The sequence below is a fragment of the Sycon ciliatum genome, chromosome 2, assembly GCF_964019385.1.
Source record: "Sycon ciliatum chromosome 2, ocSycCili1.1, whole genome shotgun sequence".
Taxonomy (NCBI): Eukaryota; Metazoa; Porifera; class Calcarea; order Leucosolenida; family Sycettidae; genus Sycon; species Sycon ciliatum.
In genome coordinates, this window is record NC_088644.1 from 50,410,311 (window position 1) to 50,423,554 (window position 13,244).

Genomic DNA, 13,244 nt, shown 5'->3' on the forward strand with positions numbered 1-13,244 from the left:
ATCTTGGACAATCGTTAAATTTGCTACTCGTTATAATAACATGTCTTACAGTACTCCAGAGTGCTGCAGATTGCTGCGTTGTCGCGTGACCGCTTTGGCAGGAAGTTTGCCTGTGCAGTACTGTACAAGCCTAGCATGAAGCACTCAACTAAGTGGGGTACAGTGTAGTACGATTTCTCGATTTCGCCCCTCCCCTAGTGGGAGGGTTGAAGTCAACCCGGTCGAAACGTGATGCATCTTGTAAACGCTCCAGTCAATCTGTGCTCATGGCGGGCCGAAACTCGACCCGGATCGAACTCCACCAGGGTTGAAAGCGCTCATTCAAACACAGCTTTACAAATCTGTTGCACAATGAGCCAAAAAACAGAATCCTGTAAACTGTGGTTTGTGTTTGATCCTGAACTGAGTGTTACGGTATGCTCCTGTCACACCAGGGCTCAATGGCCAAGTGGTAAGGCGTCGGTCTCGTAAACCGAAGATCGAGGGTTCAATTCCCTCTTGAGCCTTTTTTTATTATTATTTTTAATTTTTTTGCACACTGGTTGGCCACTTCTTGTTGGTCAAAGGTCAGGAGTCCATCATAACACGACATGCACGCTGTAGTCATCATGACTCATTCCTATGCCGGTTGTTGTTGTGTTTATTTTAATTTGCAAACCATACGGGCAGATTTGCCCAATGAAAAGGTGGCGAATGCAGATAGAAAGCAGTAATTAATGAAATTGGGGAGGGATGTAATAAGGATAGAGGTGGAGAGAAACTAAGCCAGCTGATTACTGGATGACAACTGGTGGCATGAGTGCTCGACAGAACTACGGGTAGATTCGTACCTGCTCCGCTCTGCCGCTGATTTCTGTGCCTAGTTCATGTGTATGCAGTGCAGTCGGTAGTTCACTGTGTTGTGTGGGTTCTTCTTTTGAGACCGACATAAGGAAACGGTGGTAATTACTTGAAGCAATCAGTGTTGCCCTCCTCGTGAAACAATGCGCGTTTTCTCACATGTTGGAAGAATGGAAAGCTCTCGTGTAAGCACAGTTTTAGTGTGGATCTGTTTCACGATACTAGGAAGCTAAAAGGGTATTCTGGAAACTGTGGTTTGTGTTTGATCTTGAACTGAGTGCTTCTGTCTGCATCTCATCACACCGGGGCTCAATGGCCAAGTGGTAAGGCGTCGGTCTCGTAAACCGAAGATCGAGGGTTCAATTCCCTCTTGAGCCTTTTTTGTTTTTTTTTTGTTTTTAATTTTTTACACTCATTTGTACCAGATCAAAAGGGGCGTTATCCACCACACGTTGTCCACCACAGGTTCAGGATACGTCTGATAATCCGGGTACAGTGCGCACCCATAGTCGAGTTGCACACTCTCGGGTTATGTACTCTTGACGTTACTGGATGACAAAAAACAACTAATGTTAACATGGGTGCTCAACAAAACTACTACGGTAAAAGTCCGGAAATAAGGGGCAATCCGGCATTATTGATAATTTTCATCTAACGAAAAAGGTTGGTTTTGACCCGCCCCCATCCACCCCCTGTGTTTGATATGTCAGAATATTCGTCCGAAGACGATCGACCCACGACCATAGAAGACTGTATTAGAATATAATTTATTACTACGACATTGTCACAATGTGGTGACAGGAAACACAACAACTGGACTCTCCAGTCAAAGGGAAAAGAACCAGGCCAAAACCGTTTGGCTGCACCCACAAATAAAAGGGATAAAGGACGCGCAAATATGAATGCTCGAAAAGACGCAAACAATCACAATCCGGAGTGGAATAATTACAACTCGTCACATATCTGACACTCCCCCCGATTGACCACAAGTCTAATAACATTATAATTAACAGATTACTCAACGCGATACAACACGTTCAATAAATAATTACATGTCCAGAACATTATGAGCATTGAATGATAGCTGCATAAGCTCATAGCGGTGGTCAATCAGACCTGTGGGGTAACTCATAATTATTCTGACTTCAAATTAGTCCACGGTTTCTTAACTGCATCGGCAACGCAGCCGCTTGTACTGCCGCCGCTCGCTGTGGCCTGACGGATTGCAATGGCTCATTCTCAGGTGCTTGACGATTCGGAACCGTGACTGCTTCCTCGGCACAGACTTCGAGTGGGTAGAGACGCTGGATGGGCCTCTTCAGGTGCGTAACGCTACCTTTCTTCGGTGTTGCGGTTTTGACCTTCGCTGCACGAGCAATGCCATCATGACCCGGGATTAACTCGACTACTAGGCCAAGAGGCCACTGTTGGCGCTTTGCGTTCTCGTCTTCGATGAGCACCACATCCCCGACGCGAATAGGTGTGGCGTTGGCATTGAATTGTTGGCGGTGGGCATTCCTTAGTTCCAGCAGGTACTCACGACGCCAACGAGTCCAGCTATGTCGTATGAGTTGTTGTAGGTGCTCCGCTCGCTCTCGTACGACTTCAGCTGTGGCTGCACGTGGGATATGCTCCGCATCTGGCATGGACCTAAGTCGACGGCCGAGTAGCAGATGCGATGGCGTCAACGGCTCCGTCCATTCTTCCGTAGAGAGGAAGGTCAATGGCCTGGAGTTGAGGGTACATTCGACCTCTGCCAGCACCGTCACCAGCTCCTCACCAGACACATATGCATTGCCCAACACTTTGCGGAGGCAACGCTTGACGCTTTGCACAAGTCGCTCGAAGAAGCCTCCCCACCAAGGGGCCTTCTCCACATTGAACTGCCACTGAATGTGGTGTTCAGCGGAGAACTGCTGACATTCAGCAGATTGGGCGATACTGCACAGCTCACGCGCTGCTGCCTCGAACGTCTTGCCGTGGTCACTGATGACAAAACACGGGAACCCACGACGTGCCACAAATCGCCGAAAGCATCGCATGAAGGCTTCCGTTGTCAGGTCACTGACCAGCTCCAGGTGGACAGCACGACTCACAGCGCAGGTGAACAGAGCTACATATGCCTTGACTTTGCTGCCGCCTTCATTGACATACAGAGGGCCAGCAAAGTCAACACCCACGTTCCGGAATGCCTCCTCGCCACTTACGCGCTCAGAAGGCAGCTGGGCACTGGTTGATGCAGCGTACGGCTTCGTGTTCACCCTCTTGCAGTGCTGACAGCCACGTACGATGGTGCGCACAAACTGGCGGCCTCTGACAATCCAGTAGGTAGACCGGAGCTCCGTGAGTGTCTCGTTGACACCGCTGTGCAGGACGGCAGCATGACAGCGTCTCACGATCATGGCCGTGATTGGATGGTCGCGTGGCAAAAGTGCTGGATGTTTCTGCGCTGTGGTGAGGGCGGCATTGCGCAATCTCCCCCCGCATCTTCGAATACCTTGATCGTCGACGAAGATACCAAACTCGTGTGACAACTTCTCAAAGTTGGAATCAGCAACTAACTGTGCTTGGCAAGTACGAATCCACAGTGCCTCTGCCTCCTTCAGATCAACTGCAGAGATGACAGGCTGGCATGCTGTGTTGGTTCGACGCAGCTGCAAGATGGTGACGAACTTCCGGACATACGCTGTCACTCGGACCAGTCGACTGAATGTGCTGAAGCGTTCGATGTCAATGATTTGATGAATTGAGGGGTGACTGGCTGTGGTGGTCGCAAGTGTGGCTGTTGTTGGCTGCCGCTTCAACTCCTGATGGGCTTCTTGTATCACCACATCATCGTCCCGACTCTCAGTTGCTACCAGCTCCTTTTCAGCCAGCCAAGGAGGACCATTGAGCCACAGCTTCGCGTCGAAGCTGGATGGCTGGACTCCCCGCGAGGGTAGATCGGCTGGGTTCAGCGTTCCTGGGCAGTGCGACCACGCTGAGCTGGGTACAAGGGATCGCACTTCCACCACTCTGTTCTGTACAAAGGTCTTCCACTCTCGCGTGTCCCCACGGATCCAGTGTAGAGCGATCATGGAATCTGTCCAGCATGCGATTCGACTGACAGAGACGTAACGTGCCAGTGCCTTGCGAACACGGACAATCAGACGGGCGAGGACGAGCGCAGACAGCAGCTCAAGCCGAGGAATAGTCTGCGATGCAAGTGGAGCCACTCTGCTCTTCGAAGTGACAAACTGGACATGGGTCCCAGACTCGGTGTGGATAGCCAGATAGACAACAGCAGCATAAGCATCGGCGGATGCATCACAGAAGCCGTGCAGCTCCACGGCGTGAATATCACCCTGGACAGCAGCAAAGTAACATCGAGGGATTCGTATTGGTTGGCACGACTGAAGCTCTTGAAGTAAAGACGACCACAGTTCCTGCAATGATGGAGTTAGCTGCTCATCCCAGGCAATCTTGATGCGGCATATCTGTTGGAAGAATTTCTTCAGGGGAAGAACGAGGGGTGAGAGGAAGCCGACAGGGTCGAAGACTTGTGACGCCAATGCAATAACTTGTCTCTTGGTCAGCGGCTTATCATCTACTTCCTGGAAAACTTGGCTGATGTTGATTACTAGCTCATCTTGCTGACGGTCCCAGGGAATTCCAAGTACCTTATCCAACAACCCAGCTTCTTCAGCTCCCAGTGAAGACTTAGCGTAGGACTGGTCGTCTGTTGACACAGGTTCAGCTGCTTGCTCGACTGCTGGTGGTGTTAGCGATTGTAGCGACCGTTCATTTTCATCAATACGCGCAATGAGAGCCGTTGAGTTTGACTGGAACTTTCTTGCATTGAATCCACCGACTGCCAGGCGACTCTTCATCTTGCTGTACAGCAGATAGGCCGTATCATCATCATCAGCTCCGTTGATCAGATCATCAACGTAGGTGTTCTCAAGGAACGAGGCTACGAAGTCGGGATCATCGGCGTACAGGTTGATATGATGGCGGAGCGTAGCGTTCAGCAAGAAGGGACTGCATGTCAGACCGAAAACCACTCTCGTGAAGCGGTACGTCAACACTTGTGGTGATTCGCTGAACGGGTCGTCCACCCACAGAAACCGGACGGCGTTGCGGTCGGACTCAGCAAGCTCGACCATGAGAAATGCCTTCTCAATATCACCAACTACTGCCACCCGATGGTGCCGGAATCTGATGATAATGTCCAGAATGTTTTCGGTCATTGCTGGACCTGAGTACAAACACTCATTCAGGCTTGGCCCCTGACAAGTCTTCGCCGATGCGTCGAATACCACCCGGACCTTTGTGGTCTTCTTGTCGTTCCTAACGACGGGATGATGTGGCAGATAATGAGCCTTTCCCATGGCGTTAGGGTCAGACTGTGCAACAGGCTCGATGATGCCTAAAGTCAGCTGCTCGGCAAAGACTGCTTGGTACGCTGTACATACCAATGGCTCTTTCTTGAGGCGCTCGAGCAGTGACCGCAGCCGACGCTCACTTAGCCGATGGTTGTCAGGTAGAGCTGCATGGCACTCTTTCCACGGCAAATCGACCACATAGCGGGTGTTGGCAAACCGTATGCGCTGCTCAAACTGCTCGTACACGGACAGTTCCTTGGGAAGAATGCCGATCGACTCCAACGTCCAGAACTTCTCTAAGGTCGACGTGAGCTGGGGCGTGTTACTCGGTGTAGTACAGGTTAACACATGAAGATGCATGAGATTCACAGCTGCTGGTGATGGTAGCACTGACATTGGCATGGGCCCTGAGAGCACCCATCCCAGTCTAGTGCTGAGCGCAACAGGCCCGGCATCACCACGGACAACCTTGCCAGACACTACTTGCCAGTAGAAGTCCGCGCCAATCAGGATGTCAACTGTGGCATCACCTGCACAGTCGTCGGCAAGTTCAAGTCCTTTGAACTGAGGAAATGCTGCAGCAGCCTTGCTAGGGTACTGTGTTTGGACTGGTGGGCTGATGTGTGGCACGGAGAGCATTGGGACCGTGAGTTGGCCATCTCTGAGCTTCAGGCAGACCATCACCACGGCACGAACTTGGGGGCTTCCACCTGTGGACCCAAATGGTTGTACTACCACTGTCTCTTGGCACTTGGACTGCAGTTTCAATTGGGTGCAGATGTCTTCTCGAACAAATGACCGTTGACTGCCACTGTCAAGGATCACACGGGCAGTGATGCACTGCTTGGGCTTGTCCGGTCGACAGATAGTGGCCTTAGCAGTTTGCAGCAAGACAACCTGCGTACTATCTCCACAGAAGAGCGCAACATCATGCCTCTCATGGTTCTGTCTGGCACCGCTCATATCCCTCTGTGAGTCGCAGATGCTGGAGTGGTGCTTGCCCTCACAGAATGTACACCGTGCCTTCGAACTGCATGCACGTGATAAATGGTTTGGCTTAGCGCAATTAAAGCATCGACCCTTACTCTTTAGTAGCTCTTTCCGCCTGCCGGTATCTGTGATGACGTGACAGTTGTTCATGGTGTGATCCTGATTGCAGTATGCACACCGTCCTGGTGTTGCTGCAGTAAACAAGGCCGAAGCAGTGGCTGTACTCTCCGATGGACTGCCATGTGTGAACGATGCCGACACTGCTTTCTCCTCCGGACCCTTGTTCGGGAATTTCTCCAGCTGCACACGCTCACGAGCGCGGAGCTCACCATGGATATGGTGCAACAGAATGTCTAACTCCCAGTTCTCCTCCTCGACTTCACGGCTAATAATCAGGCGGAGCTCGTCAGGCAGTCGGCTCATCAGCACTGGTGCGAGCAAGGCTCCGTATGCCTCTGACTTCACGCCCAGAGACCGGAGACTGCGGATGTTCGACTCAAAAGTATCGTATAAACGACGCAGGCGGCGGAGATCGGTTGTACGTACCGGATCCACGTGTAGGAGCAGCTCCATGTGCTTCCTCACGATCCTCTTGGTGTTGCCGAAGCGCGTTGTCAAGATATCCACTGCCTCCTCATAATTGGCGGATGTCAGTGCCAGCCCGCCTATCGACTCGGCAGCCTCGCCACGCACCAACGAGCGGAGATAGTTGAATTTCTCCACCTTAGCCAAGCCGGACTGACTGTGTACTGCGGCCGAGAAGGAATCCCAGAAAGTGGGCCACTGCATAATGTCACCACTAAATTGCGGCAACTCCAGTTTCGGGAGCCTGGTTGTACACAATTGTCCCGGAGTGCTGATCAGTGGTGTACTCGTATTGCTCTGAACCTGATCTGAGACACTGAGCTGAGAAGGGCTGGGGGCTACAACCACACCAGATTTCTGCTGCAAGAAATAATCCACTTGTCGGATCACGAGCTTTATGTCCGCCAAGAACGAATCTGCTGTGTCCACTTCTGTCTCTATCTCAGACTCCTCCACCAAATCCAGAATCTGCTCGTCCAGTGTCGCAATTATGGAAACTTTCGCCTTCAGCGTATCCACAAATTGCTGAAGTTCCACGATGGGTTCAGACCCTGCCAGTGTCGATGACTCAGATTTCATTTTTCCAAGGGTTGATAATGCCAGGGTGTTCGTCTTTGTTGCGGACGCTCGGTGGCCACCGCGTTTCCGCTTCAGACGACTCAGCGAAGCGACCTCGCTGACAGGACCAGCGCTGGCATTGGGGTCTGTCATTGTCGCGAATTATAAACTGATTGATGTCCGCGACTACAACCAGCGGCAAAACGACTCGACGGCTCGAAGCACCATGTTTGATATGTCAGAATATTCGTCCGAAGACGATCGACCCACGACCATAGAAGACTGTATTAGAATATAATTTATTACTACGACATTGTCACAATGTGGTGACAGGAAACACAACAACTGGACTCTCCAGTCAAAGGGAAAAGAACCAGGCCAAAACCGTTTGGCTGCACCCACAAATAAAAGGGATAAAGGACGCGCAAATATGAATGCTCGAAAAGACGCAAACAATCACAATCCGGAGTGGAATAATTACAACTCGTCACATATCTGACACCCTGGAACGAAAAATATAATTATTGACTTGACAGTTAAATGGATTGACGTTCAGCTATCAATTAGGGGTGAAAGGATTATGTGGTTTAGTCGATTAATTAGTCGAAAAAATCTAGTCGATTACGATTTTTCTAGTCGCTACAGCATTTTCGTACGACATACTATACGGTACGACGAAATATCCGGCAGGTGCAGTGTGTCTACATGACTCTACTGCGTGCAGCACATGTACCAGAGTACGAGTCGATGCGCGCGTGCACAGAGGTGTCAATCAACGCGTGCAGCACGCACAGCGAGTTGCTCATGCTCTGGATACACACTACACGCGTACCCGGTAGATCTACCTGATGTACTCTAGATCGGGTGACACCCGGCTCTTTTCTCTGCACCGCGCACTGATTCGTACCCGCAAACTTCCGTTCCGGTTGCTTCACGGAACTCACTGTGCTGGACAAGTAGCCTTCAGAATCAGTTTGTGCCTGTGCGACGGTCGATGTTTCCATTATTTTTGTTCTCTTTGAAGTTTCAAAATTGATTGTAGTTGATGCAAAATGGTGAGTTTTGTCGTCAGTGGTGCTTAATTGATAATAATCGATAAGTAATCGATAAGTTTTGGATTAACCGTTAAAGGAATATCCCTTTTAAAATCGTTTCACCCCTCCTATCAATATCAATTTTTTTAACCGAAATCTCCTCACCTCACCCACCCATATTCGAAACTTTTCTTTTCGTGAAAAAGATCGATGATCACGGACGGCCCGGCCCCTATTAAAGTACGTACTTACTTTCGAAATTAGTGGTACTAACTTTCGGGCACGAACTAAGTTTCGGACCTGACTTGTGTGTAGTGGAGAAGTCATCTTTTCTGTAGATGTACATGCTAGGCGCTGCATGTGCGAACTGTACCGGGCGGTATGTTCATCGGGCTGAACTTGACTTCAACAGACAGAGTCAAAAGGATGAAAGGGGTATTTTTCCGGCAGGTGCTTATCTACGGACTTCTTTCCTGCCTCAAAGCTTTCAGAATTGTTTGCTTGCTGCAGCTCAGAATTTCAAGCTATGAGACACAGTCAGGCAGCATCTTTACTATTTTAGAGCTTGTACATGGCTCAATGGCCAAGTGGTAAGGCGTCGGTCTCGTAAACCGAAGATCGAGGGTTCAATTCCCTCTTGAGCCTTTTTATTTTTTTATATTTTCGAGCTCTGTAGCAAGAGCACATAGAGTGTACAACTCCCCTTGGCTTTGCCCACTGGCCACTATGGATTTTTTTGGTCAACTTTCCTCAACCTCGCCACCAACTAGAAACTCTGGTTAACGATCATTGACGGATGCATGACCCCGTATGATTTGTTTATGCGGGCAATATGCGACCTGTTCATATTCCTGTCAACCACAATGCTGTGCGACCTGCATTCATTTCGGGGGGGGGGGGGTGTGAAATGAACGATTCTTGTTTCAGGGACGAAAACACTTTTGCAACCACCCCTTATCCAAGGGCGGCAGGGCTGCTGGTGTTCAATAAAATGCAGGGCGAGGTGTTTTGGCTTTTCACCATGGTCGTAAAATGCCATTCTCGGAACAACTCTTTGGAATAGAAGCCTGATTTTCAAAATACACTGTCGTCACGTGACGTAAGCCTGGTTTAGTGGTGACATACATAGAAATACCTGTCTTGTATAGAAGCAAAAATTCCTTAGAAACGTCATATACATATAGACCGCTGCTTTTATCCACGACTTCACGGTAATTAGTGGTTGATTTCTGTAAAATGGTCTGTTGCATGTCACGTTGTACAACAGCCAATCAGCGTCCTCCTTGAGCGTGCCAGTATTTTCATGTATTGTCCGCTGAATCCGATCACTCTGCACATGTCCATTCGTCAGTGGAGTCCTTCGCTTCTCCCGAGCAGGTTGTTATTTTGGTGTGATCAATCCTAGATCACGAAAAACGGCTGCAATACAAACTACCTATTCATTTCCCCTCATGACACAGCTACAGTAGAGGAGGTCCACGGAGTTAGCCAACCGGAGAGTCGTGCGCCCAAGAACGTTCTTCCCAAGTGGTGTACGTGGGGCATTCTTATTTTTCAGCAATCTGGCTGCGTTCTTATAGCACATTCTTAGGCCGCGGTCACACTACACACTTCTCAGCCATTCAGCCGAGGACGCGCGAAAAATTTCCGCCTTTTCCATGGCAACGGCCGAATCCCGCTGCTTTTCCGCCGAGCGCTTTTCAGCGTCTTTCAGCCAAAAAGCGTCTGGCTGAATTCCGCCAGACGCATTCGGCCGTAGCGTCTTGATGGTTTTGGAGAATAAAGAATAATCTCATGAAATTCTAATCACAATTTCTGGTATAGTGTGTAGGCTGTTACACGTAACGTTGCGGGTGGTCCTATTGCCTATAAATGTAGGCTGCGTTCGTTTCTAGATACCTACAGTAGAGTCGCGCGCTGAAGAACGTGGAGCCCACGAACGTGCAGCCTGAAATTCTAAGAACGCCACAGCCTATTAGGGGTCGTCCGGGGTTACCAATAGTTTTGCAAAACGAAAACTTTTAGTATTTTTCAGCACCCACCCACCCACCTACCTTTTCTGCAGGTAAAACGAATTCCAATAAAATATTGATGTCAATATAATTACGAAACTCCTTCAAACCCACCCACCCCAAACGAAAACTTTTCGTTTTGACAATACTATTGGTAACCTTGGACGGCCCCTTAGCTAAGAACAACGGTGTTGGTTTTCTGGCAGCTTGTGGGATACATATGATCCAGTACGGATTGTTTCTAAGAACGTGTTATTTGTTATAAGAACGCATGCAGCCAGATTGCTGAGAAATAAGAACGTCCCAGGCTAACCCATTGGAAACAACGTTCTTGGGCGCTCGACTCTACTGTAGGCATCCTATACTGCACCATTTTGTTATTATGTTTTCCTATTGGAAGACTGCAGTTGGCTTTTTCACACTTCCAGCCACCAGTTCCAAGACTATACAGCGTCTGAAGCGTAGTGAACATGGGGAAGCCAACGATTTGTCCATTTAATACTTCTTATCACATGGCACGTGATTGTTGCCCGTACTCCAGCGAATCAGCACCTTTCGCGCCGCGGGCAATAATATGCGATATTGCCCGCAAAAAAATAGTTTATTTGCCCGCAAAAAAATTGTTTATTTCAGTGATCGCGTGACTACGACGACTCTGTAGCCTGTACGACTCTACGACGAGTCGCAGTGTAGCATTGAGACGAAGATGGAATTCTTTTTGGAGATGGACATCCCGGCAATGGACATGGCCTCGGACGTCTGCCGTGTGGTGCTTGCAGGGATCATTTGTTCAGTCATGTTGGCAGCCTGACCGTCGGTAAGCTTGTGGATAAGATTCAGTTCTGCTCGAAGTGGTACTGTGATCACAAACAATTATTTGAAATAGCACAAATTCAATTCAGCGTCGTGCGTTTTCAGATCCTCGCAAAGTCACTGCCTGTGTGTGGTCTTCATGTGCCACGCAAAACTCTTACCAGGCTGATCTGTCCTCTGCCTTCACCTTTGCTTGAACAACAAACACAACAATTCAGTAATGTTTTGCAATGAAAAATACAGCTATCTGGAGCTGAAAAAAAAGAAGAAAAATAATATTATTGTCCTCAGAATTACACACCAGGGAGTCGTCAAATACTTGCACTTGTTGCAGTACTGTATTTGACAACTTCCTGATACACGTGTAAACATGAAGAAGCTCTTTGTGGTAGCACACTAAATTTTTCAACTGAAATTATGATTCTGCTGTATTTTATTCTCGTTGCCATGTCTATTGCTATGACGATGCGGTGCCGGCACTTTTTTTCCTGTCTCCGTCTTACAGTACTGTATACTCTCTGATGGCCTGTAGCAGACTTTTTGTTAGGGTGTAGGAGAAATATCTTCATTTTTCCTGTTTTGATAATGATAGCACATCAATATACATTGTGGTCATAATGTGTTGGCATTTGGGCTAATTTCAACAGCAGCCCAATGGTCTGCTCTGTGGGCCATGTGATAAATTTGTTATCGCATGGTTGCTGCGGGCCTTATGGCATATTATTGCCCCTCGAGGCAATAATATGCCATAAGGCCCTTGCAACCATGCGATAACATATACTTATTTTACTCAAAATTCTCATGCGACATTGTACCACAAAAGTCGTTGAAATGCCATACAAGCAAAGAACAAGGCACCGACACGAGGAGAAACTACAACAGCCCAGCTGTCAACTATGGCAATCAACTCTACTCGAGTGACTTGACTCTACAGCGACGAAAAACTATTTTACTCGAAATGTACAATGTCCAGAGATAGCATTCACTTTGTACGTGAAATGTTTCTCTTCTGTAGGGAATTGTGTATATTAGGGTGCGTTCTTAGGGCATGTTCGATTGGTAGGATCGGGATCCCGATCCACTGGATTCGCACCCTTTCGATTGGTCGAATCCGGATCCAGATCCTTCGGATTTGGATCCGGTCAACCCTCCTCGGGGAGCAGGGTTGTCCGGATCCAACGGATCCAAATGTGACCTTTGTGCGTATATGGCGGGTAAAAATCATTTTTGTACACATTGTGGTACGCACACGTGGATGGAGATAGAGCTTGTTGACTTTTTGTACGACGCACACGATGAGTACGACGTTCACCCTTTTGGGTGCCTTGTGAGCGCCATTTTCAACATGGCAACAGTCAAGGTCCAAAATAAAGTGTTCAGTTGAATCTGAAGGATCCGAGGGATCTGAGATCTGGATCCCGATCTCGATCCTTACCAATCGAACATGCCCTTATTCTTTAGCTTCGAGGAGAAGAAGAAAAGTCGAAGAAACTGGGATTATTCAGGAACGGTTCTCAAAGAATTCGGAGATATTTTGCACATGTCAAGCAAAATGAAGCGCCAAAGGCGCGATCTTGAGTGATGAATAATAATATTATTCATCACTCAAGATCGCGCCTATATTATAGTATGCACGTTTGCGTAAACTCATGATGTACACGTGGGTTTTAGTCGTAGTTCGCATGCGCTGATCCCAAACCGCGGGAATCTCCAAGTTTCAACCACCTCTGAAGCTTGGAGAGCCTGCTAAAAGTCGGAGAGGATATAAGAACAGCTCTCTAACTTTCCCGAGAGGATTTGAGAACACACCTTTAAACTCCTTGATCTTCCTGGAAAACCCATACCTCTGCCAACCTATACTGGCTTCTATCAAATTTTTCCTGGTAGAAGAAAGTAGAATTTACCCGTTTGAGAAGAAAAACGAACACTTTTACCGAAAGAAGCAGTGTCTACCCAAAACTGTAGATCAGAAAAAAACACCCCCTGGACAGAACAGGGCCACACTCCACTGACAAAATCCACTCTCGAGCTCACCGACAAAAGCTTGA

At 48.5% G+C, this 13,244-nt stretch overlaps 1 protein-coding gene and 3 non-coding genes across 4 annotated transcripts; 3 read left to right on the forward strand and 1 right to left on the reverse strand.

Annotated features, from left to right (window-relative positions):
* Positions 1 to 434: 434 nt before the first annotated feature.
* Trnat-cgu (transfer RNA threonine (anticodon CGU)) lies at positions 435 to 506 on the forward strand. Its single transcript has one exon. It is a non-coding gene; the product is annotated as a tRNA-Thr (tRNA).
* A 640-nt stretch (positions 507 to 1,146) lies between these two features.
* On the forward strand, positions 1,147 to 1,218 carry Trnat-cgu (transfer RNA threonine (anticodon CGU)). Its single transcript has one exon. It is a non-coding gene; the product is annotated as a tRNA-Thr (tRNA).
* A 767-nt stretch (positions 1,219 to 1,985) lies between these two features.
* LOC135810689 (uncharacterized) lies at positions 1,986 to 7,490 on the reverse strand. Its single transcript, XM_065324180.1, has one exon. The coding sequence runs from the start codon at positions 7,488 to 7,490 to the stop codon at positions 1,986 to 1,988; it is 5,505 nt and encodes a 1,834-aa protein (XP_065180252.1).
* Positions 7,491 to 8,944: 1,454 nt separating this feature from the next.
* Trnat-cgu (transfer RNA threonine (anticodon CGU)) lies at positions 8,945 to 9,016 on the forward strand. Its single transcript has one exon. It is a non-coding gene; the product is annotated as a tRNA-Thr (tRNA).
* Positions 9,017 to 13,244: the final 4,228 nt, after the last annotated feature.